Source organism: Dacryopinax primogenitus, assembly GCF_000292625.1.
Source record: "Dacryopinax primogenitus strain DJM-731 SS1 chromosome Unknown DACRYscaffold_10, whole genome shotgun sequence".
NCBI classification, from domain to species: domain Eukaryota; kingdom Fungi; phylum Basidiomycota; class Dacrymycetes; order Dacrymycetales; family Dacrymycetaceae; genus Dacryopinax; species Dacryopinax primogenitus.
This window is the reverse complement of record NW_024467207.1, coordinates 507,594-533,925: the sequence shown is the minus strand read 5'-3', so window position 1 is coordinate 533,925 and position 26,332 is coordinate 507,594. Positions and strand designations below refer to the sequence as shown.

Genomic DNA, 26,332 nt, shown 5'->3' with positions numbered 1-26,332 from the left:
ATGGAGGTTTGATTCCGGCCCCCGTACTGTAGCTTCTGCACGACGTTACAGCCGCGACCTGTTCACCGGAAAGGACAACGCGCTCCCTAGCACAAACATCGAGCTCGGCATTCGAACTTGCTGGAGGGGATCTGCTAGGCTGTGAACGGTGTCGTAAGTACCATGAAGATTGCACATCACGATGCTGTCCTCGAACTAAAAATCTTTCCTAGACGGCCCGCTATAACCGCGATACCCGTGACCATGCATCGACGCAAGCCTAGCACGGAGGATGACAACTTGACAACTGCTGCGCCGACAGCGTCAAGCAGTTCCACCTCCTTGCAGATACCCGGGGATCCTGTAGAATCCTCGAAAATAGGCGGATTGCAATCCCAAACGAGCATACCGCCAGACATATCCCCAACCAAGATGACCCTGCTGTCGTCGGGCTCGACATCTCTTGCTCCCTCGCTCAAACCACCATCGCCACTTGGCCCCTCATTTCAGATTTCGCCCCCCATCAGCAATGGCAATGGCAACTTATCTCCCCCAGAACATCTTCGACGGCATTCGCGCATACATTCGCGGAACCTATCTGTGTTCTTTCCTCGCCCGGGACAAGCCCCGAGCGAAGCGACCATAGCAGAGGACGCTGGACAGTGTATTGAAGCTCCCGTCACCCTCATTCCAACTGCATCTACACCCCCGCCGAGGAGATTAGGTGACTCGTTCCGGTTCGGAGAACCGCCGCCTCCTGGCTCAGACGACTCTCCGGACGGTCTCGGCGTCCCTGCGCCGCGAGGGAGCGCACGGAGAGGGCACCATCATAAACATTCACTTTCGCACAACTTCTTCAGCTTTATGGAGCCAGGATCTATTCCACCGCGCGGCACACCTGCAACGCCGGCTACATCGCACCTCTCCACCCCGAGCAACCTCGAAACACCCTGGCAACCAGTTTCTCCATTTCCTCCAAGCAACAGCATGCCCACGTTCCCTTCCATCGATGGAACCGTCTTGCCCTCTTCCTCAAGTCAGAATCTTGCGAGTCTCGCAGCGGTTTCGATGGCCGACAGATCGACCTTAGTGCGTTTCCTGATGCTTCCCAACTCACTCAAGCAAGCCTTGCTGTTCGCATTGGTGCAGTTTGGTGTGGGAGCCACATTATGGGTTACTGGCCAACAGAGGGAGAGTTTGGCGAGTACTGGGCTGGGGTACTGGGTCGTATTCGATGCAGCGGGAGTGTACTTGCGCGTGGCCCGGAGCATGACGAGATACGCGGACCCAAGTCAGAGGACATTGAGGAATCCCTTCGGGTACGTACCACAGCTCATATTTCGAACTTCGTCCTGATTTTGCCTCTCAGAAACTTGCGCATAGAAACAGTCGCCCTTTTCGCACAATCAGTATACCTAATGTTCGCCGCCGTGTATATATGCAAAGAAACCGTGGAGCATGTCATTCTCTCAAGTGGTGGCGAGCAGCATCATCATCATACCGGTGCGTCAGATGATGATGAATTCGAGTCGTGCGTCTGCTTTATTCCCCTCTGCAGACACCTTGTTTGACATTGCAATCAGCCTGAACTTCCCCAATCTCCTCATTCTGTTCTCGTCGTCTCTCATTATTCTATCCAACTTCATATATAACAATCACTCAAAATTGGTCGATGGTGGGTTCATACCCCAATGATGCTTGAAGACTGACTAATTGGTTCGGGTAGCAATCGGCTACCGATTCCCTACTCTATATAATCTAATCAAGTCACCTGATTCCCCATTGGATCCCCTTCAGACATCTGGCATCGTGCGATTTCTCGCCAATCCATTTACTCTCGCACCCGTCGCATTTGGAGTTCTAATTCTTCTCACTTCTATGTTATTCGAACCGTGAGTTAGATGCCTATCGATGGATTGCCCGCGTACTCATCAACTTCAGGGAATTCCGCCGCTCAGCGGATCTTTTACTTGCGGCTGTTGAGACTGTATTTACCTTTGCCATCGCATACCCTGCTGCCGTCTCTCTCGGCAAAGTTTTGCTTCAAACCGCGCCGGTCCGCGGCCTTCCGAATCGTCAGATGGACAAGTTCGATCGTGCCCTGCGAGAAGTCAAGGGACATCCAATCGTTCTTCATGTGCCCGCCCCCCATGTATGGCAATTAACACCCCCACCGTCGGATCCGACAGAGCGTGGACCACTCGTCGCTACAGTGGATGTCCACGTCAAGAAGGATACAGGGGATGACGACATCCTGAAACTCACACGTTGGGCATGGGAGCTATGTACAGAAGCACTGGGAGGAGAGGTCACTGTCTCTATCCTTCGCGAGTAGAAATGACCTCTTGTTTCCGCATTATGTTGGCTTACTGGACTCTCGTCATCAAAGCACGATGTATTAATATCTATGCAGGGAATTCGTTCAGCTTTGCCTGGTGATCCGCTAGTGCCTCGGTCAAGCTGGGCCCGAGTGGTCGGAAAGTGATGCCTAATATTCCCTGCGCCTTGCTCGAATCATGTTGGCAAAGCGGTTTTCTTTTCCTGGCAGGATCCCCAAACGGCACGTCCTTCAGCGGCGAGTTCTCTACACTGTGCAGGACGTCATATATATCCTGCAAGCAGAACGCCCCAGCGGATATGAGGAACCGCTGTCCCCCAGCTGGCTCCCTCTCCATCGCACGCACATGGGCAAGAGCAATGCCGCGCACGTCCGCCCAGTTGGCGAAATGACTGTAACGTTCCTCGGCGGACCATTCGTTGTCCAACCCGGATTGAAGGATAGAGATCGCTTCAGTGAGATCGGCGCGCGAGCGGATTTCTTGGATCTGTGGGCCGATAACCTGTTGAGGTCGTGTGAGCGTGTGTGGTTGAGCTGAAACCCAGTGCATTTACCCAGGGAACGATCAAGCTGACGAAATCGAACTTTATCTCTGCCTTGTGCTCCTCCGCCCACGCCCATGCCGCTTGTTCAGCGAGCACCTTGCTAGCAAGATAATAATAAATGCCCGGTGGGTTGGGGTTGTTCCTCGCCTCTTCCACAATATGCTCCTTCCATTTCATAGTCTCCTCTGTGAGTGTCTTGCCAGGCTCTTCCATGATCGTTCCCGTAGAGGAAGTGTACACGAACCGTCGGATATTCGGTCCATGCGTTAGGGCACTGTTGAGCAGCCCAATCGTGCCGTTGACGTTGGTGGATGTCAGTTCGACAAGGCTTTTCGCGTAGGATGTGGCACGCGCCGCTGTATGGAGAATTGCTTGCACATCACGTACATGTACGTCGAAAGCACCATTCTGATAACATACTTGAGTACACTTCAATGTCAATCTATTGGTACGGAACCGATACCTTGGCCATGTCCTCGACGACAACATAGGAGAAGGCTTCGCCGTACTCAACGAAGAGCTTCCTGAGATACTCGCCCTTTGACGCGCTGCGAACCGCACCCTTGACCAAGTAGCCTTGCTCCAGCAGAGTGCGGAGAATCCATACTGCAAGGTAGCCATTAGCTCCTGCAGGAGACCGTGAGATGTCGAACAGGATAAACGAGACCATAGACGTGCCTGTAACGAGAACCTTAGAATGGGGATCCACTACAGTCATGTCAAACTTCGAGGAAGATCAGAATGAGGAAAATGTCGTTTTATATAATGCAGTGCTATTGTTCCGTCCTAGATGAGCGATGCAAAAGAGGCTCGTCCGTGGAGCCCGACCCAGCAAAGTTTACGAAAGATATAGTTCCTTGTCCGTCGTCGGTTGTGAAGTAAGACAGAAATTATACGCTCGACAGCAATGCGATGTTAGCTGGCTGTCGAGGCAGATGGAAGATGACTCATGATGATACAGCATTCAGCTGCGTCAGCATTGATATCTTAGACTTTTTAATACGTCACTCTCGGATCAATGGAGCTCGGTTCCGAAGTGGGTCTGTGAAAATGCTTTACGTCACACGGTTCCATCCAATTGAAACAGACCCTTAAACCGCCATATGGGACATCAATGATCGTTGGTCCTCATCCTCATCCACGTCCCCTAACTTGCTTCAAACCATTACTATACGACGACGATAATATCATGGCCCGTTTTCCTCTTCTTGGTCGTTTACGTCTGTAAGCATATCATACTGGTCATTTTGGGTTGACTGCTAAGCATCCCTCAGTTCGGAGTATGGCCATCTCATCCTCGGTTCAATCCTCCTGATTCTCGAATCCTTCTTCCGTATCGCTACCTACCTGCTGCCGGAATTTATAGTCGACTGGTTCTATCAACGCTCGCGTCAACTGTGGCACACTATAACCGGACAGAGGCAAACCACAGAGTTACCCAAATCGCAGCAAGATCACCGGGAACTTGTAGAGAGGGTGAGGGCTGCTGTGGACTTTGAAGAACTGTGCAATATTTGGGGCTATGTTCCGGAGGAACATGTCGTGCAGACGAAAGATGGGTATTTGTTGGCTATGCATAGGTTGCCGTGCAAGAAAGGCGAGAAAAAGGCGAGACCGGGAACAACGACAGGCAAACCAGTGGTTTACCTCCATCACGGTTCGCAGTGCAATGTCTCAGTGTCGTATATGCGCCTAATATTGCGCCAGGTCTATTGATGAACAGCGAAGTCTGGGTCTGTGTTACCGCTGAAGAACGTTGCCTTCCTTTCGTGCTCGCCGAAGCAGGGTACGACGTTTGGCTTGGCAATAACCGCGGGAACAAGTATTCGCGCAAGACGGCACACATGGGCAACGTGCATACAGACGGTTTCTGGGACTACTCGATCGACGAATTCTGTCTGTTCGATATTCCAGATTCGATACACTACATTCTGAAGGCTGCCAAGGTCGACAAGCTCAGCTATATTGGATTTAGCCAAGGATCCGCGCAGGCATTTGCAGCGCTCAGTGTGCACCCGGACCTGAACGAGGTCGTGGATATTTTCGTCGCTCTCGCACCTGCTATGGCACCTCCCGGCCTGTCCTCGCCCATTGTAGACGCGCTCACAAAAGCATCGCCGTCGCTTATGTATCTCTTCTTCGGCCGGCGCGCTATCCTTTCCTCCGCTACCTTCTGGCAATCCGTCTTATATCCACCCATCTTCGTCAAGATGATCGATATCGGTCTCGTTCAACTATTCAACTGGCGCTCTCGCAACATCACCCAGTCCCAGAAGATCGCTGCCTATGCCCACTTGTACAGTTTCACAAGCGTCAAGTCCGTCGTACATTGGTTCCAGATCATGCGCAACCAGAAATTCCAGATGTATGATGAAGATTTCGAAGGACCGAGCATGGCACTGTCGAGGAGAAGTTTCTTCCATCCAGCTCGGTTCCCGACCCGGAATATTATGACTCCTATCGTGCTTCTGTACGGCGAGAGCGACAGCTTGTAAGTTTCTCGAGATCTGAGCATTGTCATGTTCAATCTAACGTGTTCTAGGGTTGACATTGATGTCATGCTGAAAGAACTGCCTGAGCACACGGTGGCTATCGGGGTATATGCGTTTTCTCCGCAATCGTGTGAACCACTCTGACTAGGTTGTTTTGTAGATACCGGGTCATGAGCACGTTGATATGCTCTGGGGCGAAGATGTGCACAAGCTCATTATTCCTCGCGTTCTTGATGCCCTTAAGGAGATACATGCGCCGCGTGGAGACGTGGACCAGGGAGAGACAGTTCAGGGGCATGAAGTGATAAAAGCACACGCAGATTAGGCAGGAACTGTGCAAGATAATCGGCCGAGTGTCCTGTATATTATTCACATGTATTATGCGACACATTCGTACAAATATTATTCAATCTTCGTCATCAGATAAGAGAAGGCGTCGTTGTGCTCTACCAATCGGGTGGATGGTCGCCAGAGACAAGTCATCATCCGACTGACCGATGTTTTCCTTGCCTGAAGCCTTAAATGGCGAGGAGAGCTCGGACGCAGGAGCCTCGGTCACTAGCTGGATCGGCATGAGACGCCGAGGTCGTGGCGGCATCTTTGCTTTCTTCTGCTGCGGTGGTTCCTCCATGTCCACGTCTAAATCATCATGATCGGATTGGGACGCAGGATCGGAGAGCGGTGTCGTGCCCGGCGTACTCCTCTTCTGCCGAGAAGTCGAAGGCTCGCTGAGCTCGGCGTCACTCTCGCTGGAAGCTGAGTCCCTCTCAGTTTGCTGGGTGGGCACGATCTCCAGGTCCTGTGCGTCACCGGTCTTACGCCTCTTTGCACTCCGTTCCCTCGCTTTACTCTTCCGTTTCTTCGTGCCATGGGAGCGCATCGTATGCCCCTGCACCTCGGAGATCTGTGCCATCCGGGCACGCAACTCGGCTTCCTGTTTGAAGAAAGCCCGGTCGGCTTCCTCATCTGCATCACTGTCCTCGATGAATTGTGCAGATTTGTACTGCTTCTTCTCCTGCTGTCGCTTCTCCCTCCGCTTCCGCGGTGCCTCCTCGTCAGAGAAGAGCTCCGCCATCTCGTCATCGAGATTGCGCCTGCGACGCTTTCTAGGTTTCTTTTTGATCAGGGTTTTCGCTTTCTTCCCGTCGAGATCGAAGGGATTTAGCTTGAAATGATCGATAACTTTGATAGAGCCTTCTAGCTCGCTAGGCAGAACAAATGCAGGGCAGAACCACTCCATGGGGTCCGCAACTGGATGAGAATCAGAATCGCCGTCTCTCCATAGAATGCGAATCATACCTTCATCACGTGCCTGGAACTTTACTAGGCGGAACATGAGCTTCAGGTGGGGATTCTTGGTGGCTGCATCCTGCTGTCCCTCCTTGTCGCAACGTATCGCTGGGGTGAGTTAATATACAATGCAGACAGAATGTGTGAATCTCCCCACCGAATTCCTCGAACTTCGAAATAGCCACTTCTGATGGACCGCTTCCCCGTTGACGGAGGCCCTCCTCGTCCATATCGTCATCGAGACTGTGTACCTCGTGGAGATCCGTCAGGGCGACTATGGCTTGTCTTTCGGCCAGTACGAGGACAAGCATCTGAATAGAAATTTACTACAAGATTGATCAAGTCGTGTTTTATACGCACCTCGCGGACCCAATCAATGAACCCTTCCTGCCCTTCTTCTTGAAGACAAGCCATAGCAATGCCAAGCTGTTCGCTCCAAGAATAGCTCCCCTTCACTTGCACTTCCCGTGGTCCGTGGTCCTCGTCCGCTAAGGGGCGAACTCGCGGTGTCTTCTCCGGAGGTTGATAAGAGGAATATTCCTTCCACCTGTTTCGATTCTTCGGGAAGAAGGCTTCGACCAAAAGGAAAGGCTTTTTCTCCACTTCCTTGAAGAATTGGCGGAGGGTGTATCGAGCGAGTTGGATTAGTTCCTTATGCGCTGCATCATTGGGAAGAGTGCGCTCGTCGGATATTATGTGCCGAAATAGTTCCAGCGTTGAAACCTTGAAGAACAAGCCTTCGGCCTTTGCTTTAACGACCTGCCTATGTAGTAAGGACACGACCCGCTCAATCTTCTCGGCTCCGATAACACCTTCGGCTGAGATGTCTCGGTATCGAGAGAGGTACTGCAGAAGTGTGTGTGTTACGTCCTCATTCGCGAACCTCAGCTCGAATGCTTCGAATTCGAATCGACGCTGTTCATACGAGGGACCGTGGTCCTCCTCTTCCTCATCAGCGTCATCTTCTATACCGCCTTCGTTCATACTCTTGCCTAGGACATATCAGAACTCCAAGCAGAAGGCAGCATAAACGCTTACCCTTTTTCTTCTTCGCACTGGTTTTCTTCCGTACATACATCGCGCTCCTCCCTTTTGCATATCTCTCCAACAACTTGAGCAGCACATGATTAAGTTGTACCACGGCTTCAAGGTACCTATGTGAAAGCTGAATCACAGGTCCAATGTGCAAAGTATTGCGCTTACGCTAAACTTTGACCGGTATAAGTTCTAGCATTTGCAAGGGCGACGTCCATGAGTTCACTCGAAAACCATAGTTTATGCTGCAACGCCTCAGATGCGTCTCGAATTTCTTCGCTCGGACTGTTGGACATGCATTCCACAAGGAGCAACTGCGATATCAGTGAGCGTTACAGACACAAGTGTTATGAATCGGGGTACCAGTTGAGTGAGGGCCTCCATACACGCCTGCAGTTCAACCCACGCTTTTGGTTTCTCGTCGCCAGCAAAGCGCATCCTCTTAACAACCCAGACGATCCATTCTTGTTCGCAACATTCCGCGACTTTGCTCACTGTCCACGTCTTCTCTTCCTCTGAAGTTTCTGTTTCTCCTTGTGGCTGCTCCGCCCGCGCTCGTGAGGCAAGGAAGAATTCCACGAACCAAGAGGACAGAACGAGTAGGCGAGCATTGTCGGCTTCAGTAATGTGCGGTCGCTCATATCGGATGTCCTTCAGGAACGAAGCAAAGAAAACTACAACATAGGTTAGACTAGGAGGTCGGAAATGGAGTAGAAGGCAGCGTACTATTGAAGCACGAGTTCAGAAAAACTACAGCAAGGTCCTTCAACACATTGAGGGCATCATACGACAATGATTGCTCTGGGCCTAAATCGTCGACGTGCTTCATCCTCTTCGCAAGCCCTTTCTTCCGAGCGTCCATTGTTTCCCCGGGGAGTGTTCGAAGGCTTTGCTGACGAGACATTATGAATCTATCCTTCCCACTGCCCTGTAACAAAGGTCATCACCATGATCATTGGACAAGCAATGTGACTCACAGTTGTCATAGCTATGGCAGTCCCGAAACGAGAATGGCGTGTGGCTTTTGTTTGACCACGTTTCATGGCACCTTCAAAGTCTAGCAGAGAACGAAGCTCCTCCTTTGGACGCTAAATTGAACTCAGAATGGTTTCATATGGTGAAAGGTGCGCGCTCGCCTGAGCGGATGGCAAGGTCAGCTTCGCTGCTGACACACCTCGAAACAGTAGATACCATATCTCAAGCATAATTGAAGAATATGTGTTCGCAACAGGAGTATCCGCATTGCTGGTCATTGTCGCCAATACATCCAAGAAACTGCTGTCCTTCAGCCTTCGGATCAGCATGCTCTGCAAGCTCGCTAATTCGCCCCAATCTCCGCTCTTGTTCACATCGCCTCGTAAGTCCCGGATCGCCAATACGTTTCGAATGCAGTGGAACACAACGTTGACGATCTGCTTCTCCCGCTCGGTTCGCTTGTTAGGAGCGACAGCAAGTGATGGCAAAGCCACAAGAACAAGGGCTCGGACCGCGCCAGCGTGGTGCGTTATTGCGGATTTGTACGAGAGCAGGGCGCGAGTCAATAGCGGATAGTCAGTTGATGGTCCAGTAATGCCTTGTTCATGGAGCTCTTGCAATTCAGCAGGCAAGTCCATCGGCCATGTCATACTCGTGATGAGATCCGCTGGAGTGCCATTAGAACGCACTTGCAAGACAAAAATATTCAGACATACCACAAGCGACCGCAACTTTTGGAATCTTTTCTGCAGTTTGTACCAATATCGGCACAAGATCATTCTCTAACACATTCGCCTTGGCAAAGATCCTAGCGACTGTTCGCTCCTCATCGTTGTCGTCGCGGCGCCAATATCGCTTCAAGTCACGCAAACAGCCTAAAACGTCATCACCCAGCACGTAGACCGAAGTTTTTGCAGGTGAAGGTGCACCGAGAGCAGAAATGGTGTTCGTAATCGGAATTGAAAGAATATCATAAAGCGTTTGCGGGACAGGCTCGGGGGATGGTGCCCGCGATGATGCTGTCGACAGCGTCACGCTCGCTGAGTCCTCGGTGTCGGATGACATAGCGTATGGCTTCGATCAGCACACAACAGCCTTTTTGTAGGTCGGACCAGAGAAAATCCAAGCTATGTGTACTCAAGTGGACAGGAAATTCGTGCTGGGCTGGGGTCGGCGAGTTACAGCCGTCATGAAGAGCGCGACGCGACGCGCATCGATTAGCATCCACGTCTACCCTTTCACGTGCTCCAACCAGTCTTCGTACATGGCTTCCTTCTCTCCGCATCAACTGCTTGTTTCTTTTCTACCGTTTCTGTTCGCTATATACAATCACTGGGTCATGCTGTCTTCATCTCCGGAAAGCGATACTATCGTATCATTCTCACCGGAAGGTTTTTAGAGCCGCGCTTTCCCAGTCTGCTCCTGATGCGAATCTGCCAGATCTGGAACTGTGATGCTTGCGCTGGCATCTGGGCGTAAACTGTCATGCACTGGATTCTCGTGAATGGGAGCCATGCCGAATCGAATGTCTCTGATATCTCAGGTAGATTATGCGCATCCATGAGTTGCTGCGTCTTCTTTCTGCCCCTCTCCAGAATCATCTGCCAAAATATTCCCTTCTCAGTGCAATCTTGCTAGCTCTGTAAAGCGTGAAGGGGCCCCAAGTAATACCCCGAATATCTCAGAACGGGATAAGCGAAAGTAATTCATACTGGGGTGCATTCGCGGAGCCTTGCTGGGACTGAACCAGGCTTCTTCGAATCCGTTGTCTCCCCCTGGGCGGACGTTGCCTCTCCCTGTATTCTTAGCGCATGTTGCGACCGCGCAGCCTTCAGACACTGGCAAGAACTGGATTTTGTATTATTGTATAAGACACTCCTCTCAACACAACCAACAACTTTGCTGTCGCTCCGTCAAGATGGAGACGGCTCTTGCATACCTGTTCGCGATATGGATCAATGCGTTGCTGCATGGTGCGTCTTCTTGTCTACCGCTGGTATAAGTCCTTACTGACATATCAATAGGCATATACCTCACTCTGTTTTTCTACTGGCTCTCGATGCCCAAGGACAATGGCCTGGCTCTGTACTTCACCGTGACATCATGGCTTGTCTTCGTATTTACCAACATCGACGCGGCGCGCTGCCTCATCATGCTCATCCAGGGATTTTGGCAAAGTCTGGATGGTGAGGGTCCACAGGGATTCTTCAATTCGTCAGCTGGATGGCAGTTTACCTTGCAGGAGTTTAACTACCTCCTGCTCATCCTCGTCTGCGATGCACTCATGGTAAGAGTTGCCACCTCCCACCGACCACCTGAGACTGATGCCATGGCACAGGTCTACAGAGTATGGAGGTTATATGGAAGCAGTCGGTGGATTGTCACCTTTCCTGTAGTGCTTCTCATCGCGGAGACTGTGCTACGCTTTGTTGGAGATACCTATCTGGCGCTGTCGATCATGGCCCCCTTCCAAGAGACGATCGCTGCTTCCCTTGGCACCAACACAGCTGTACAGGTTGTCATTACGATCCTTTTGGGATATCGACTATTGTTCACGGAAGACCTTCGACTACTACCTCCCGAGCAGCGCTCACGCCGATTTCGTCTCACTCGTGCCATTGTCGAGAGCGGGTTAATCATTTCGGTCTGCCTGATCTTCAACCTCGCCTTCTTTGCGAACGGCCAAGTCATTCATTGGGCATTCAACTTGTCGATTCCCCACCTTTACGCGATAACTAGCGTCGCCATTGTCGTCCGCCTACGCGTCGCGCAAAAGAGGCAGAAGGAGTGGGACACGGTCCTCCATACTGTGGGTCATTCCTCTGGTACCGGGTACCGCAGGTCAGCCGTCGCAGTACGAGCGCTTCAGCAAACCAGCGTGCATGAAGAGGACGAGTCGGAAGTCGGAAAACCGTACCCAAGTCGGATCCGAACGGGCAGTGGAGAAAGCCTCGAACTGGGCGAAAGGCCGTTTGGAGGGCGGAAAGGCACCACCGACTTTGGGACGCTTCGTGATGGTATCTTTGTGCACACGGAAGAAACCCGTGATTCGGATTCTTAGTCTATCTGATTACGGGTGCGAAGTTTTTTCGATTGTTTATCAGATTTTTGGCCGTATCGTTATTGGATTATTTCACAACCGTACAGCCATGAAGAGCACCACAGCGATACCATCACAAGTTTTATGGCTATGATTTTATTGACAGCGTCTCGAATGTATGTGGAAAACCTCCTTCTCAGGCGAAGTGGTCACTGGGTATATGTATGAAGGCTCTTAATATAACTGGCTTGGAGCTATGTTAGCGGCGAACCGGGGTCCTCACAATACTCCGGCTTTCAGGCAAAGCAAGCGCCTCAACGGTCTGCCAAATCAGATCGACCGATGCAGCCTCCAAAAGGAACGCGGGAATTGATATGAATACTCCAACTTCAGGGCGTTCTAGATCGACCTTCATAACGACGTAGCATGCAGCGTGTTCCAGTATTCCGGGGAATTGCATGGCGTGGTTATCCCCACATACGTTGTCCGAGTCGTGTTTTGCCTATACATTAGCTGGGGTGTGTAAGTCAAAAACGTTCAAAGTTTCTATTCAAATTTCCAGAAGATGAAGGTGACAACTGTTCATATGGAGCGTTACAGCAGTCTTCACATTATTCTATCCGGATACCCAGAGTTCATGCTGCTGACCATCCCTAACCTCGCACGGAAAACAGCTCATTACGACGTGCGGTGGCCTTGCTTTGAGGAAATGGATGCATCACCGAGGAGAAAGTACGGAGATTGACTTGACATTTTTTCTTCTTTCTGCAGCTATCCATGCTATGCCAGGGCACCTTGATTGGACACAGTGTTAAATGGATGACCATGAAACCAGAGCATAAGATCTGTATCCTGTTGGCTTTTACCTCTGTGCGACCTGAGAATACCAACTGCGCATGCAAACAGATGGTCACGATATTATTGGATGATCGTCGAGTACTAAAGCAGAAGACAATATCAACATCCGTCCGCTCATTACACTTATGAACGACCTTCCAGGAGGTATAGAGGTGAGGATAACACACAAGGTTGGTCTTGGTCAATCGCAACCATGTGATTGGACTGCTCAAGCGAGAATTTCCGGTCGGCTCCGAACGGGCGTCAAGGCCGCCCAAAAGGCTCCGGTGGCCGCTTGCACGCGCCCTCACCGCTTGTCACTGTCACTCATACACTTCTCTTCCTCTACACTCTCGTTCCATCAGTCCTCTTGCTTTCTACCGACAGAGATGGCGCCATCAGTCCCGGGAAGTATGACGGTCAAGCGTATCTCGCGCGAAGTGAGTGAACGTGACCGGATGGGCCAAGAGTCGTGTGCTGACAACTCCGTGTTGGTGTAGATTGCCGATCTTCGGAAGGAGGACACGGGTGAGCAACATGGTTGCCCTCATCGGAGTCATTCTCATACGATGGCGCAAAGGTGATATCAAACTTGCTCCATCTGATGAATCCATGTTCGTCTGGGAAGCGACTCTGCCAGGACCCGAGGGAAGTCCGTATGAAGGCGGCGAGTTCAAGTTGGGCATACAGCTACCTCATGACTATCCGTGAGTTCATCGCCAAATGAAATTGAATAGAACCAAAGCTGACGATAATGATAGGTTTTCTGCACCACGGGTAATGTTCAAGACGCGCATATATCATATGAATGTGTCCGATCCAGGAGGAAACATCTGTATAGATATCCTTAAGACCAACTGGAGCGCCGCATTGAGCTTGTACAAAGTGGTCCTCAGTATTTCCTCCCTCTTGACTGATCCAAATCCTGGTGGGTGCCCTGTGTTGGTTTGTATATGCGCAGTCACGGCTGAGCTTGGTGACAGGTGATCCCTTGGTGCCGCAGATCGCCGATTTGTATCGCCGCAATCGCAAACAGCATGATGCCACTGCACATAGGTGGACACAACAATACGCTAAGCCGAAACCGAAGCCTGCAACGGCGGGAAGTGCTTCATCGAAACCTGCTGCTGCGAGTATCGTAAGCCTGATCAATTCCGAGGTTACGGTGACTGCCGCCCCCTCTGCGCGCAGGCGGAATCGATCAGGTAGGCATCCTCCATCGATACGAGAGACGATCGACCTGTCAAACGAGCAACCATCAGCATCCAGCTCAAATATTCCGTCGTCATCCGCTGACAATCCGATCGAGATCGAGTCCTCGCCAGAACCAGGCGGTACTGTGAGATCATCCAGTGTACAGGCTACCGTTGGAAGGAAGAGAAGGCGGGGCAATGGCGATGCAGATAACGAGGACAATGGAAGGACCAATCGTCGGCGGGTCGTTGCTAGCTCGTCCAGAGCGAACGGTCATATGGAGTCGGAGATCATTGTACTGGATTAACTGGATTGGTTCGTTCTCAGACTTCATTCCAGTCGCAACATGGTGATACCCTTCAGCTGGCTTCAACCAGCTCACACGACTTTTTCTTTCTTACTCGTACTGTTGTAAAGTATTTAGTTTGCAATGTATCTTGCGCATTGCACGGCTCCGCTTCCGCAGGCATAGCATGTCATTTCACATGATGTTGCATACAGGTGTGATGCGCTGGGCATGCGCTAGGCGTCTGTGACCTCGTCTGTTGCCCACTCCCTCGGCCCAACCCTCATCATCCACGCAGCCAAAGAAAAACACCAGGAACACCATCTATTTCTTGGCGGGCTTAGCCTGGGACTTAATCACCCGCTTGACGATTTTTGCCTCCTCGATAAGGAATGCGCGCACAATGCTAGGACAGGATGAGCGCTTGGAGGGGTGTGGGTGAAGGAGTAGGACGCACCGGCTCTTAACGCAGTCACCGCACCTGCTGCCCCCGTATGCACGAGTCACACTCTTCTGACGTTTGGAGATGGTGGCGTATTCCCTCGGGCGGAGAGCAACAACCTAGAATTCACACACCAACAATCAGCGATTTATCCTCCTGGGAGATACCGAGAAGGGAGACGTACACCAGCAAGGCTCATGCCGCAGTCTCCGCACTTGGGTGATGTACCCGGCTTCTTCAGGTGGTGGTAAACCAGCTTGCCGCCAGGGGTCTTGACAACCCGCCGGCGATTGGAGGTTGTGTTGTATGGAGTGCGCTTGCGGAGCGTTACGCGTTGGGCCATTTTGAACTGGAACAACCAGTGAGCATCGAGCAGGGGAAGGGCGAGAACGACAAAAAAGATGCAAAAAGGGAGGACAGAAGATGGAGATCTAGCACAGAGACGCATAGAGAAATACTCACAGATTAGTTGGTGCGAAGGAACGACTTACCGAGCCCAGACGACGACGAGCAGCTTATTGGCGGTGGCGCGGACGGGACTTGCATCCAGCAAGGGAAGATGGAGTGGCGTGGTGCTGTACAGTTTTCAACTTCAGGGTAGGTCAACATCGCCACATCCCTTCTTTCTACTTTATGAACTGTTGTCTGATGTTATGAAGAAGTGTCTGATTCTCTCGACAGCAGAGAATCAACATGGGATGGCTAATGTCATTATTTTTACACTCTACTACCTTACTTTGTCTTCTTGATGTAGCTCAGACCAACTTTTCAGACTCTTACTCTGGATGGATACGACATTCCATTCACCGACGATCACGACAGAAACGCTCTGACTCACGATTGAACACACAGGCCGTGTCAGAACTGAGGACTTTCTGGTGGATATCATACCCATGCGGAACGTGGAATGTTGCGAACGGGGACCTTATTTGTGGTCCCTTATGATGTCCAAGAAGCGGGGCTCGGCGCCCGGTGCCCAAGTATTATCGGCGTATAAATCTGCCATACAACACATTAAGATCATTTTGGTGACCCCGGTTCGTTCATCCATTGCTTACTGGGCTTCGAGGCAAGCATGGGCAAGTTCCGCCTTTGGCCTTGGTTCTGCGGGCTGTATAAACGGTTCCCTACGCCTGAGCAATACGGTGCTGATCTGACGAGCAAAACGGTTATCGTTACGGGCGCTAACGCGGGACTGGGTTTTGAGACGGCTAAGTATCTTGCGCGGCTCCATCCTGGCAAGTTGTTCGTCAATGTGGCCCCCCGTCAAGTCGACAGTTAGCTGACGAACGCACAGGATCCTCGCTTGTCGCAACCTTCAAAGCGCGGAGGAAGCGAAGACGCTAATAATCGCGGATACCAAGTGCGAAACGGTCGAGTGCTGGAAGTTGGATCTATCCAGCTTTGCGAGTGTGCAAGAATTCGTGTCACAGTTTGAACGAGAGGGTGGGGGAAAGCTCGACCTTCTTGTGCGCTCCTTTCCTTTGGCTTCCCCGCGTTGTCATCTAAACAGCGTCTAGATCCAGAATGCAGGTATCAACCACCACGGACCGCACAAGACTACTTCGGACGGGTGGGAGGTGCAGCTCCAAGTCAACAACCTCGGTCCCGAGCTCCTGGGACTCCTCCTCCTGCCTTATATGGCCAAAGCAGGCCCCACACCTCCGACGCCGCGCATGGTATGGGTTGCGAGCGAGATGCACTATTATGTTGCTGTGGGGAAGGAGCCGCAGGGGAGTCTGCTGGAAGCCTTGAGCAAGGACGGCACATTCGAGGATACCGTGTGAGTGCTGGGCACATGGCCCTGCGAGTCTATTACTGATGAGGGATAAGGCAGATGACATTTAGCATGTTCTCCAAGGAGAAGGCACGGTACCCGATGTCGAAGTGTGAGTCTCTAGGCTTCCTCAGAACATCCCCGACTCACCGCTCGCTCAGTGATTAACGTGATGTTTGCCCGTTCGCTGGGCTCGCGCATCCCTGCCTCCTCTGGGCTCACAGTCGTCAGCGTGAATCCCTCCGCCTGCGCCTCCTCCTTGCAGCGTGATCTAGACCACCTCCTGCTCGTGCGCCTCGGTCAGCGCTGGTTCTTCCGCACAGCGGAGATGGGAAGCAGAGTGATTGCTCATGCCGCGCTGGGCTTGGAGGTGCAAGGCAAGCAGGGGGCGTATTATAATGACTGCAAGGAGGAGGAGGTATGTGACTGGCTGTTGACGGAGATGGGGCAAAGAATACAAGAGAGGATTTGGGTGCGTTCAGTTGATGATCGTTCGCGAAGAGCAGTTTGCTGACTAGGCTGTAGAAGGAGACGATTGACGTGTTGTCCAGGGTGGACGGCAGGGCGCCGGGCATCATCGACGAATATCTTTCGTAGACTCCTACGCCTGAGGATCGAGCATTGGCATGGGCTGATTGATGTAGCAGCGAGTGGTTATGAGGCACTTGACCATTCGAGCCCTTGCCCTTATACCATTGATCCCTGCTCGTTGTCGATGGTGACTTCAACTGTCAACCAACAATTGATAGGTTAAATACTTTCACTCGTGATTATCGATATGACGTAATCATCGGAGTTCGAGGAGTTCATTACAATGCTGAATTACTGATAGACTTCCGATGTATCGATAAGCACCAAAGTATAGAGTGGAAACGGTCCTCCTTACTCGGCTCCGAGAGGACAAATGTTGATGATCTACCCACTGAATGGATACGAGTTGTGGGGGCATTCTCTCTCTGTGTTTGGGTTGCCGCTTCGATCACAATAGGACGCATCAACTCCGTCACCCCCCGGGGTCGAAGTGCGGGCAGTGCACCCGCCAGCAAATACCACATCTCCTCTAAAAGGAGTTCTAAGCCGCGTACAAGTTCCGCTGCAACTCTTTCAACCTGCATTTCGGTCACGGGGAAAAAGGAGTCATTGACGCGCGCCTATCTGTATCTGAGACATCATTACACACCACGTTGCCAGAGCACGCGATCATCCCCGACCGACCCTATCCACCCCCTCAACTAGTCGGACTCTATCGGCTGCACCGTCTATCACTCGTTGTCACTGACGACCACCACGACGTACAGCTGTACTCAACTCTTACAGCTGTCAGCCCGTAAGGGCAAGAGTAACGCGTTGGAGCGCATAGCACAGCAAGCGCCCACTAGGGCAAACGACAACCGCAACATGGCCCCTGTCCCGTCTGAAGCAGCAGCAGAGAACTGCCTGCCTTACATCCGGGATGCAGAGGTTGGCAGTGGGACATTCGCCAACGTCTTCAAGGGGCACCATGTGGTACGCATCATGGGATCTACGCACGAGAGCCAGAGTAGCTCACTGGTGCACTCAGGAAACGAACAAGGTCGTAGCGATTAAGATGATTCCTCGCAAGCGACTATACAATGCCAAGCTCGAGGCGAATGCCTTACGAGAAGCGGAGATCCTTCGCAAGATTCATCATCCTCGTATCACTTCCCTTATCGAACTGCAGGTGCGTTCTCTTGTCTGCCTCACGTCACTGCAAGGTTCTGACCACGTTCCATCAGGAGAAAGAATGGAACATCTTCCTCATCATGGAGTTCTGCAGCGGCGGGGACTTGCATGAATATAAGAGGAAGCGAGGGAAGATAAAGGGGTTGGAGTACATGCCCGACTTCGGGATGATGCCCGTGTACTATCCACATCCACCAAAGGGCGGACTAGCAACATTCGCTGTCCGATCGTTTCTTGTTCAACTGAGTAGGTATCTCACTGGATGTGCATATTGAGAGGTTGCTGATATGATATTTGCATAGTTGACGTGATGAAGTTCATGCACCAGCACAGCATGGTCCACCGCGACCTCAAGCCAAGCAACATCATGCTTACGCTACCGGGCGAGCGGGAACTGATGAATGGCCATCCATTAGGAATCCCAGTGCTTAAAGTCGCCGACTTCGGTTTTGCGAGGATCCTGCCCGGCAAGACGCTGGCGGAAACACTATGTGGCTCTCCGTGAGTTCTGTGATACCACGCTTGCTGAAAGTGATTGCTAATGGCTGGGTTTCGTAGGTTATACATGGCCCCTGAAGTCTACCTCGAGAACTACAAATACGACTCCAAGGCTGACCTCTGGTCCCTGGGCTGCATACTCTTCGAGCTCGCCTACGGTGAACTGCCCTACCTAGCACAAACGATCACTGCGCTCCAAGCTGCGCACAAAGTCAGTGACGGCTCGACATTACTGGACAAGGCGGACACGCGTGCTGTCCAGGCCGTACCACGCGATGTTCGCGACTTATGCGCCATACTACTCCAGGGCGATGTGGAGAAACGCGCGAGCCATCGGATGGTGTTTGCTCATGAGGCGGTCCGAATCTCCCAGGCTGAAGCCCTCATCCCGCCGGAGCGGAGGCAGAAGAACATCCAACTGATGCAGAAGCTCGCAGAGATCAGCGCGCCGGCTTATGAAGCCTTATCCCTCAGGTACAGACCGACAAAGAGGCCAGAGGGAGTTATGGTGGAGGTGGAGCCGAAGCAGGAGAAGAGGGAGAAGAAGGAAAGGGAAAGAGAGAAGGGGGTCAGCCAAGAGGAGGACAAGAAGGTCAAAAGAGAGGCGAGGCCAGTGGTACCGATCGCACCTATAGTACCCACTAGGCCGGCCCCTGCACCACCTGTGGCAAAGATAAAGACCCCTAAAGCGTACGTACCGTGTTTTGTCCACGTAAGATATGACTTCATTGCTGACTATGATGCTAGTACTGCCTCAGGTGCCGCACGCTCACCCAGCGAAGGGAAGTCCCGCCCTCCTACAAGGAAAGAGCTCGATCCACGGCGGCTCGACAGCCAAGAGCTCGAGCGCGAATTCGTCATAGTCGAGGAAGCGCCTGCCGTCGCGATCAACCAAGTCGCAGACGAGATGCAGCGCGCGCGTGAGCTAGCAAAGGACGGACCAGACCCGGTTGACCAACGAGGGGGATACAAGTCATGGGATCTTCCAGATCTGCAGGTGGACGGTGGAGCGGTGAATGGGCAGGACGGCAATGGAAGGAAGAAACCGAACTACATCTTTGACCCGAAGAATGCTGGAGAGGAACAGATGAGGCATAGGAGAAACGAGGACCGGAGGGACCACCATTTTCCACCCTCGCCGAATGATACTGTCGTTGCACCCACGCCCATGCGCCCGATCCCACCAGCAGAGAAACCGCGAAGTACCAGCGCGCTATCCAAGGCCATTCAAGCCGCCAGTCTGAAGCTTTTTGGGACTCCATTACCCAACCGACCAGACTCATCTCCCCCTCTACGCAATCAGCATATCATACCGGTCGGCGCGTCTATTCCCCCGGAAGAGAAAGATATCCTACGCAGGTTGGAAGACATCTCGCAGAAGACCCACGTTCTGAACGAATTTGCCAATTCTCGGCGGGACGTCGCTGTCGTCCCGCACTGTAAGGTACACGACCACCATCCCGTGCTAGGAGAGGCGTATTTCCCCGCCAACGCTGGGGATAGGCAGCTCGCATCATGGCAATGCGGCAGGTCGGAAGAGGAGATCCTCCAGGTGCTCAATACTGCTTCAGAGGCTGTTGAGCTCTATATGCGTGTGATGATGTTCTCGCAAAAAGCGCTCGACTGGACGATCGATTTTTCCCGGGAGAAGGAGCTGCGCCAGGACAGCACGCCGCCGAGCGGAACGTTCAACGGTGCCGTCCAGTGGTTCCGCCATGTCTTTAACCGCGCAAGAAAGAGGTGTAACGAGATGCGCGGTGTGGCGGGTGATCATATTATCGAAAAAGTGGATTTATTTATCTATAACAAGGCGCTGGAACTCGCCAGAGACGGGGGTTTGAAGGAGACGCAGCCGGAGTTGTGGTTGCTCGCCGAGGAGGAATACACGACAGCACTGTTACTCCTGAGCGCACTGTTCGATGATGTCTTCCAGGCAGACAACCCGGAGCGTGACAAGGACAGGATAACATTGGATATCTGTAAGCTGTTCTCGTACCCTGAGGATGATGTTGCTGACTGCCGTCGAAGATATCAATCTTATCAAAGTCCGGATCGGCAAGATTCGCCGAAACATGGCTGATGCGCAATCTGTGCCAACACCAGCGGCGACACCGGGCACTTCCCCCGAACAATTACGAACCATTCCTTCGCGAGGTTCGAGCGAAACGTCCCACAAAGGTTCTCCGCTGGTAGTGGCATCGTGATTCTCCTTCCTCTCATTGGGCTATTGTTTCCATCTTGTACGATATAATCGCACCATACCTCACATCTACCTCTTGTCATGTCAGCTCATTATCATTGTACTGTCGCACATTCTTGACCCTTGTATCGGATACAGCATCGTGTCTATCGTGTCTATTTCACATCTAGAAATCGAACCCTTTATCTAGATCCTCGTACAACAGCTCCTTCATCCCTGGAGGCATGACCGGCTGACCATCCTTTGCTACATACCTGAACGGCATCTCTACGCTTTCCTGCTTGTTGAACCTAATGGTAGGAAAGTCATCGTACGGAATCTGGTCAAGCGGCTGTTGGTCAACCACAACGAGCTTGGTCACCCCAAGAGCGGTATCGGTCGTCATCTGCACCGAACCTAGATGACGCCCCGGGAATCCTAGAGCACGCAGTTCAGATGTCCGGTCCCGGGGTGGGTCGTCACCCAGTATTCCCTGTTCCGTTCGTCAACGATGGTCAGCTCCGTGGACCCAGCAGAACGTACCCCGAACAGGAACCAATCAAATTCCTCCCCATCACTTGGAGCGAGCGCACTATCTGCCTTTGGGTCCAGCAGACAGACTCTTTCCTTCGATACACCCTTCGCTTTCATCAGATCTTCCACCCCTTCAGTGTGTACCTCCACCTGCGCTAGTGGAGGAATCAAAGGTGATGAGGGAGATAGGAGGGAGTCGAGGGAGGAAGCAGCGGTGGGAGAGACGTGTGTGAAGTGCACTGTACTGCTAGGACCGGCGAGGGTACGCATGTGCTTGTATGATAATCAGCGGTCGATATCCATGATGCCTGGTAGAGCTGGCTTACGGAGTATTCCAGCTGCACCCAGGGTGGGAAGGTGTGTGTCGTTTGGTCGTCCTCTTCCATGTGCTCTACATACGCCTCAGTACCAGATCTCAAGTAGCACTTAGTTACGCACCAATAACGAAAGAAACCATTTTGTGCATGTACGCGTTAAAACTGGAGAGAGAAATAAGCGCTCTTCGCGCCAGGCACTCCAAAATTCAACCACGTGACTCAGTTATTGCGTCCCTGACTCCCCTTTGATCGTGCGCGCCTATTATCGGCAGGAGGTTCTTTTTCCACCCTATGGCTAACTCTAAATTTGCATATGTTCGCTCTTTCGAGCTCCCCGACCCACTACTTCCATCAACGTACATAGTATGCCGACTAGACGGCCGGTCCTTTCACAAGTACGTCCAGCTGCTGGCGGCGAGCAGGAATGACCAAGGCTGACGGTCCATTCGACAGGTTCACAGATGTCCACGGGTTCCTGAAGCCAAACGATGAACGCGGGCTTGGGTTGATGGACAGAGCTGCGGAGGGAGTAATGACTGAGCTCAGAGACGTGGTGCTCGCTTTTGGGGAGAGTGATGAGTTCAGGTCCGTCACTTTCCCTCGTTTCCCCTCCTTCAGAGACCGACCATTCACAGCTTCCTCCTTAAGAAACACACTACCCTGTACAATCGACGAGAGAGCAAGATTCTTTCTTCCATTTTATCTATATTAACGGCACATTATGTCTTCCATTGGCCCGACTTCTTCCCGGAGACAAAGTTGCAATACCCGCCCTCTTTCGATGCACGAATCGTGCTCTACCCTGGAGAGCAGGAAGTACGAGACTATTTTGCTTGGAGGCAGGCAGACAGTACGCCATTTCTCCCTGAACTTCCCCATTCATAGTGCGATAGCGTGCCTGCAGCTCATATCAATAACCTGTACAATACGACCTTCTGGGCACTTGTGCAGCAAGGCGATCTCACCCCTACTGCCGCACATGCCGAGCTCAGCGTTCGTTTTTCCATCCTCTCGTGCCCCTCAAAACTCATCTTGATCCATAATTAGGGCACTGTATCTGCGCAGAAGCACGAGATACTACACGGTAGATTTGGGGTGAACTATAACAACTTACCAGAGAGGTATCGAAAGGGGAGTGTGCTAGTTCGCAAGCCCGTGAGTCACTTTTTCTCGGACGATGAAAGAGGAAGCGACTGACTCAACCACAGCCTGAAGAACATGAGGTCGGAGCGTCCTTCATCCGCCCTGCTGTGCCTGCGACCCGGTCACCTCCGTCTGAAGTGGTTCCTCCTGCCGCTGTTGGAGGATCAAGTGCACCGACTGAGGGATCTACCCATACCCGGCTCAGCCCGCCGTCTTCACCCTTCCCTCTTCCCGTCGTCTTCAGTTCTCCCTCCAACTCACCTGTGAAAAAAGACAAAAGGCCACGCTCAAGACAACCGCCGCCATGGGATGGTACCAGCGGCGAAGTGGAAGTTTTGCATGTGGACGTTATCGCTGATGAGTTTTGGGAGCAGAGACCGTGGTTGCTGCGATAGGTTGTGAGGTGTTAGAGAGATCAGAATTTAGTGTATTCGTAGGGGCATGCAATAATTTACAGATTGCCAGAATCTGGAACGACAAGACGAAAGGAAGGACGAGAGGAAACTAACCAAATACAGGCATAATGCAACACACCTGAACTAACCAAAGCTCCAATGATACAGAGAAATGCAAGTAAACCGAGCAACCAGACCGTCTCACCGCAACTCGATCTCCTCCAGTGCCCACATTCCCACTGCGCAGTTCTTGCCACCACCATCGAACCTCGTTCCCCTCAAGTGGAGGTTCGCTCTGCATACTGGGCACTGCGGATGCGCATCACCTGGGGGGGCCTGCATCGCCCGCTCCAGATTGGCCTTGACGCTGTTGTAGAGGCATTCGCCACACATGAGGTGGCCGCAGGGAGTGATGGTTGCGTGTGCGGGAGGAGAGAAGCAGATGGGGCATGTATAAGAGGTGAGGGGTTGGAGAGGTGGCGGAGTAGGAGGAGCAGCGGGGATGGTCGTACCAGAGGAGCCGGAATGAGTTGGGGATCCGGGTTGGGCGGGCGAAGACAGAGGAGTGATTGGGCTGGGCCCGCGACTGGGAGCCTTGACTTCTGCCGCGATGAACACGTCTTTATCTGGGAGAGAAACTACTGGAGGAGCTCGGCGAGGTGGCTGCTTCCGTTTGCGAGTATTGCTGGGACCAGCTTGCGGGGTTTGGGGACGGGCGGTTCGTCGGTTTCTATGTGAGGGTATATGGGGGGGATCGGGAGGCAAATAGAAGTTCGGGTCGAGATCCACGCCACGTACTCCACCGGCGGGTAAGGCCAATCCCCCAATACTTGCTGACGAGCGGCGGGCCGAGGAGCGTAGGGTACGACCGGAAGGTGGAGTTGGGAGGATGATAATGTCATTTGACACGTGAGAAGATTGTGAAGGGCCGGTGCGCGGTGCGGGTGGTGGAGAACGAGCGATGATAGGATGACGACGAGTCCTCCACCCTCCAGGAGGCTCAGGGGTACTGCCTGCTGGGGAGACAGCGCGTGCAACGGTGCGGGACTCGGCTGTTGGAGGCACCTGAGGTGGTTGGGTACGCCTGCGTTTGAGATGCCCGCTCGACTCCACGATTTCCACACTCTCATCAACCAAGTCATCTATATCAATCACATCCTCCGAGAGTACTTCTGCTCCGCTTGGTGGTGCCTCAGGAGACCGACGCTCCGATGGTGATCTTGAGCGCGTTCGACGCCTCGCAGCCGTACTTAGAGCAAGAGACATCGGTGACGAGTTGATGATCTCGATGACCTCTACTTGTGGTACTGGTATACGTGGAGAGTTTGCCATCGGTGTTAGGGAAAGGATACGAAGGACCGTCTGCTGATGGAGCAGGAGATGGTGGATGATGAGAGAGGAAGGCCAGTGACAATAGGGTCCCATAGACACTCTCACCTAATCCCGAATAAATTCGGCTCCGTACGCTTGACTTCTCTGTGTCATCTTTTCGACAAGCCAGCGAAAATCTACAAATGGCGTACTGGGTCTGAATCGCTAATGCCACACCGTGTTGGCTGATACATACTTTTACTGCCTTACCCGCCCGGTCGTCTGGCAATTTACGTTGTGCAGGTGGAAACGGGGGTGGTTGATACTAGTCTCATGCGTCCGGGCTTAAAGCGGATGTTGGCCTTATATAACCCATACGAAACAGAACCTCAAGCCTCCTTCAGGCTTGCTCAACGGTGAGGCCGTGAGGTATCTTTCCCCCTTTTGGATCCGGGCCTGAGAGTTGGCTCGCGTTCTGGCAGACTAGATGGTCCACGCACTTTCCTGCATCCGCAAGGTTTTGGACCACAGCAATACACGAAGCAGGTTCTTACGACCATCCCAACAGTCTGCAGCAGGTATCGTCCTATGATACGTTGAAGCTGTGTGTGCTGAACGTGTGCAGCGGAAGAGAGGAAGCATATCAGAAAGTACCAAGACAATATTGTCCAAGAAGTGTATTTGTACGGAAAGGGTGGCGAGAGTCCTTCTGCAGAGTGGTTGAAAGTTAACAGCTCAAGAAACGTAGGAGAGTGGAGTGTAGAACAACACTGGTGCGAGATTGAATGGCGGTCACCACATGAGGTTCTGGGTATATACGAACAAGGTTTCCGGTCCGAAAATCTGGGCTGCACGTCGAATATTTTGTCGATTTACGAAGAATGTTCAATAAGCAACAAGGTCACGAATATAAGGTTCTCAGTATGAGTTGGTAGCAAAGGCCTTTACGGAAGCAATTGATCCTACTCCTCTTGCTGTGGCTAGATAACTGTACAGTTCCAGCGCCAACAGCTTCCGTCTACATTCGCCCTGAAGGGGACCATAGCTTGCTCGTCGTCGCCGTCTGCCGCTGCAACCGTCCGTCCAGCCTTCGACATTCAACAAAAATGGTCAGTATCCTCTTCTGCTTTGGCTTGAAGTTATGCTCTGTGATGGCTGGGAATGTCGTTGTCGACACTTGGAAGTCCCCAGGCAGCGCAGAGCTTTCGTCCTATTTGCTCTTCTGGTGTGATACAAGAGAATCGTATACTGACATCTTGGTCTGATTAGGGTCGCGTCCGCACAAAGACCGTCAAGCGCGCCTCGCGCATCCTCATCGAAAAATACTACCCCCGCCTCACCCTCGACTTCCACACCAACAAGCGTCTCGCAGGTGAGGTCGCGGTGATCCCCTCCAAGCGCCTGCGGAACAAGATCGCCGGCTTCACCACCCACTTGATGAAGCGTATCCAGCGTGGGCCTGTTCGCGGTATCTCCTTCAAGCTCCAGGAGGAGGAGCGTGAGAGGAAGGACAACTACGTGCCCGAGGTGTCGGCCCTTGATGTGGGCGAGGCGGGTCTGGAGGTTGATGCTGAAACCCAGGTGCGTCTCACCAAGCTGTCGCTCTGTATAATTTACTAACACGGGATCAAGGCTCTCTTGGTTGCTCTCAACTCGGACATCAAGACCACCCTCCTGCAGCCAGTTACTGCGTTCGTTGCTCCTGAGAGGCCGAGACGCGAGAGGAGGACCGTGCCTGGTGCTGCCCCGAGGGCATAGGTATTGGAAGAGCCGTGATTGAGGACGGGCGCATGACCATGTATACATTCTCCCATACACCCGTGTTATCGTCGATTATGAACATGATGTGCATGTCATTTTGTTCAAATAGCTGGCCGACAGCAGAGTGTCCGAATGACACATTCAACTTGCTCCCCCACGTTAGGTTCCCCTTCGTGCAACCTTTCATCAATGCACCTAGGAATGCCAGTGACGTCGAGTGGCCTCCAGGGACTTCTGCAATGACCAGCATGCATTGAATA

At 52.4% G+C, this 26,332-nt stretch overlaps 13 protein-coding genes across 13 annotated transcripts; 8 read left to right on the top strand and 5 right to left on the bottom strand.

Annotated features, from left to right (window-relative positions):
* Nucleotides 1–162: 162 nt before the first annotated feature.
* Nucleotides 163–2,314, top strand: DACRYDRAFT_107999 (uncharacterized protein; the record flags this gene model as incomplete). Its single annotated transcript, XM_040768571.1, has 5 exons — nucleotides 163–1,298; nucleotides 1,349–1,510; nucleotides 1,563–1,654; nucleotides 1,706–1,871; nucleotides 1,921–2,314. The coding sequence occupies 5 exons, from the start codon at nucleotides 163–165 to the stop codon at nucleotides 2,312–2,314; spliced, it is 1,950 nt and encodes a 649-aa protein (XP_040628346.1).
* A 70-nt stretch (nucleotides 2,315–2,384) lies between these two features.
* On the bottom strand, nucleotides 2,385–3,532 carry DACRYDRAFT_107998 (NADP-binding protein; the record flags this gene model as incomplete). The annotated part of the gene is made up of 3 exons (XM_040768570.1): nucleotides 2,385–2,819; nucleotides 2,872–3,270; nucleotides 3,326–3,532. The coding sequence occupies 3 exons, from the start codon at nucleotides 3,530–3,532 to the stop codon at nucleotides 2,385–2,387; spliced, it is 1,041 nt and encodes a 346-aa protein (XP_040628345.1).
* Nucleotides 3,533–4,051: 519 nt separating this feature from the next.
* On the top strand, nucleotides 4,052–5,679 carry DACRYDRAFT_116605 (alpha/beta-hydrolase; the record flags this gene model as incomplete). The annotated part of the gene is made up of 5 exons (XM_040770237.1): nucleotides 4,052–4,086; nucleotides 4,137–4,519; nucleotides 4,570–5,353; nucleotides 5,405–5,459; nucleotides 5,515–5,679. 5 exons carry the CDS (start codon nucleotides 4,052–4,054, stop codon nucleotides 5,677–5,679), a joined length of 1,422 nt encoding a protein of 473 aa, XP_040628344.1.
* An 81-nt stretch (nucleotides 5,680–5,760) lies between these two features.
* Nucleotides 5,761–9,719, bottom strand: DACRYDRAFT_16139 (uncharacterized protein; the record flags this gene model as incomplete). The annotated part of the gene is given in 11 exon segments (XM_040771168.1): nucleotides 5,761–6,605; nucleotides 6,654–6,752; nucleotides 6,772–6,955; nucleotides 7,005–7,636; nucleotides 7,683–7,798; nucleotides 7,848–7,993; nucleotides 8,043–8,353; nucleotides 8,406–8,607; nucleotides 8,657–8,736; nucleotides 8,854–9,342; nucleotides 9,371–9,719. The coding sequence occupies 11 exon segments, from the start codon at nucleotides 9,717–9,719 to the stop codon at nucleotides 5,761–5,763; spliced, it is 3,453 nt and encodes a 1,150-aa protein (XP_040628343.1).
* Nucleotides 9,720–10,572: 853 nt separating this feature from the next.
* Nucleotides 10,573–11,715, top strand: DACRYDRAFT_16138 (uncharacterized protein; the record flags this gene model as incomplete). Its single annotated transcript, XM_040771167.1, has 3 exons — nucleotides 10,573–10,627; nucleotides 10,679–10,941; nucleotides 10,993–11,715. 3 exons carry the CDS (start codon nucleotides 10,573–10,575, stop codon nucleotides 11,713–11,715), a joined length of 1,041 nt encoding a protein of 346 aa, XP_040628342.1.
* A 1,149-nt stretch (nucleotides 11,716–12,864) lies between these two features.
* On the top strand, nucleotides 12,865–13,874 carry DACRYDRAFT_95070 (uncharacterized protein; the record flags this gene model as incomplete). The annotated part of the gene is made up of 6 exons (XM_040777268.1): nucleotides 12,865–12,971; nucleotides 13,032–13,059; nucleotides 13,112–13,238; nucleotides 13,293–13,459; nucleotides 13,515–13,696; nucleotides 13,737–13,874. Exons 1-6 carry the CDS (start codon nucleotides 12,921–12,923, stop codon nucleotides 13,872–13,874), a joined length of 693 nt encoding a protein of 230 aa, XP_040628341.1. The 5' UTR covers nucleotides 12,865–12,920.
* Nucleotides 13,875–14,183: 309 nt separating this feature from the next.
* DACRYDRAFT_22581 (60s ribosomal protein l34-b) lies at nucleotides 14,184–14,971 on the bottom strand. The gene is made up of 4 exons (XM_040772866.1): nucleotides 14,916–14,971; nucleotides 14,638–14,802; nucleotides 14,469–14,572; nucleotides 14,184–14,417 (listed from the first exon to the last, which is right to left on the bottom strand). Exons 2-4 carry the CDS (start codon nucleotides 14,794–14,796, stop codon nucleotides 14,336–14,338), a joined length of 345 nt encoding a protein of 114 aa, XP_040628340.1. The 5' UTR covers nucleotides 14,797–14,802; nucleotides 14,916–14,971; the 3' UTR covers nucleotides 14,184–14,335.
* Nucleotides 14,972–15,397: 426 nt separating this feature from the next.
* Nucleotides 15,398–16,961, top strand: DACRYDRAFT_116601 (NADP-binding protein; the record flags this gene model as incomplete). Its single annotated transcript, XM_040770236.1, has 7 exons — nucleotides 15,398–15,490; nucleotides 15,523–15,698; nucleotides 15,751–15,922; nucleotides 15,974–16,236; nucleotides 16,287–16,342; nucleotides 16,392–16,702; nucleotides 16,756–16,961. 7 exons carry the CDS (start codon nucleotides 15,398–15,400, stop codon nucleotides 16,825–16,827), a joined length of 1,143 nt encoding a protein of 380 aa, XP_040628339.1. The 3' UTR covers nucleotides 16,828–16,961.
* Nucleotides 16,962–17,628: 667 nt separating this feature from the next.
* DACRYDRAFT_116600 (Pkinase-domain-containing protein) lies at nucleotides 17,629–20,711 on the top strand (the record flags this gene model as incomplete). Its single annotated transcript, XM_040770235.1, has 7 exons — nucleotides 17,629–17,736; nucleotides 17,792–17,932; nucleotides 17,988–18,180; nucleotides 18,237–18,435; nucleotides 18,493–19,122; nucleotides 19,180–20,411; nucleotides 20,461–20,711. The coding sequence occupies 7 exons, from the start codon at nucleotides 17,629–17,631 to the stop codon at nucleotides 20,634–20,636; spliced, it is 2,679 nt and encodes an 892-aa protein (XP_040628338.1). The 3' UTR covers nucleotides 20,637–20,711.
* Nucleotides 20,711–21,607, bottom strand: DACRYDRAFT_67336 (DUF431-domain-containing protein). Its single transcript, XM_040775843.1, has 4 exons — nucleotides 21,584–21,607; nucleotides 21,472–21,536; nucleotides 21,155–21,418; nucleotides 20,711–21,104 (listed from the first exon to the last, which is right to left on the bottom strand). Exons 1-4 carry the CDS (start codon nucleotides 21,600–21,602, stop codon nucleotides 20,799–20,801), a joined length of 654 nt encoding a protein of 217 aa, XP_040628337.1. The 5' UTR covers nucleotides 21,603–21,607; the 3' UTR covers nucleotides 20,711–20,798.
* Nucleotides 21,608–21,753: 146 nt separating this feature from the next.
* Nucleotides 21,754–23,000, top strand: DACRYDRAFT_53003 (tRNAHis guanylyltransferase; the record flags this gene model as incomplete). Its single annotated transcript, XM_040775145.1, has 6 exons — nucleotides 21,754–21,857; nucleotides 21,916–22,047; nucleotides 22,098–22,312; nucleotides 22,367–22,455; nucleotides 22,510–22,621; nucleotides 22,879–23,000. 6 exons carry the CDS (start codon nucleotides 21,754–21,756, stop codon nucleotides 22,998–23,000), a joined length of 774 nt encoding a protein of 257 aa, XP_040628336.1.
* A 201-nt stretch (nucleotides 23,001–23,201) lies between these two features.
* Nucleotides 23,202–24,332, bottom strand: DACRYDRAFT_107988 (uncharacterized protein; the record flags this gene model as incomplete). Its single annotated transcript, XM_040768569.1, has 1 exon — nucleotides 23,202–24,332. One exon carries the CDS (start codon nucleotides 24,330–24,332, stop codon nucleotides 23,202–23,204), a length of 1,131 nt encoding a protein of 376 aa, XP_040628335.1.
* Nucleotides 24,333–25,366: 1,034 nt separating this feature from the next.
* Nucleotides 25,367–26,228, top strand: DACRYDRAFT_22578 (ribosomal protein S17e). Its single transcript, XM_040772865.1, has 3 exons — nucleotides 25,367–25,420; nucleotides 25,581–25,892; nucleotides 25,944–26,228. The coding sequence occupies exons 1-3, from the start codon at nucleotides 25,418–25,420 to the stop codon at nucleotides 26,067–26,069; spliced, it is 441 nt and encodes a 146-aa protein (XP_040628334.1). The 5' UTR covers nucleotides 25,367–25,417; the 3' UTR covers nucleotides 26,070–26,228.
* The last annotated feature ends 104 nt before the right edge of the window (nucleotides 26,229–26,332 follow it).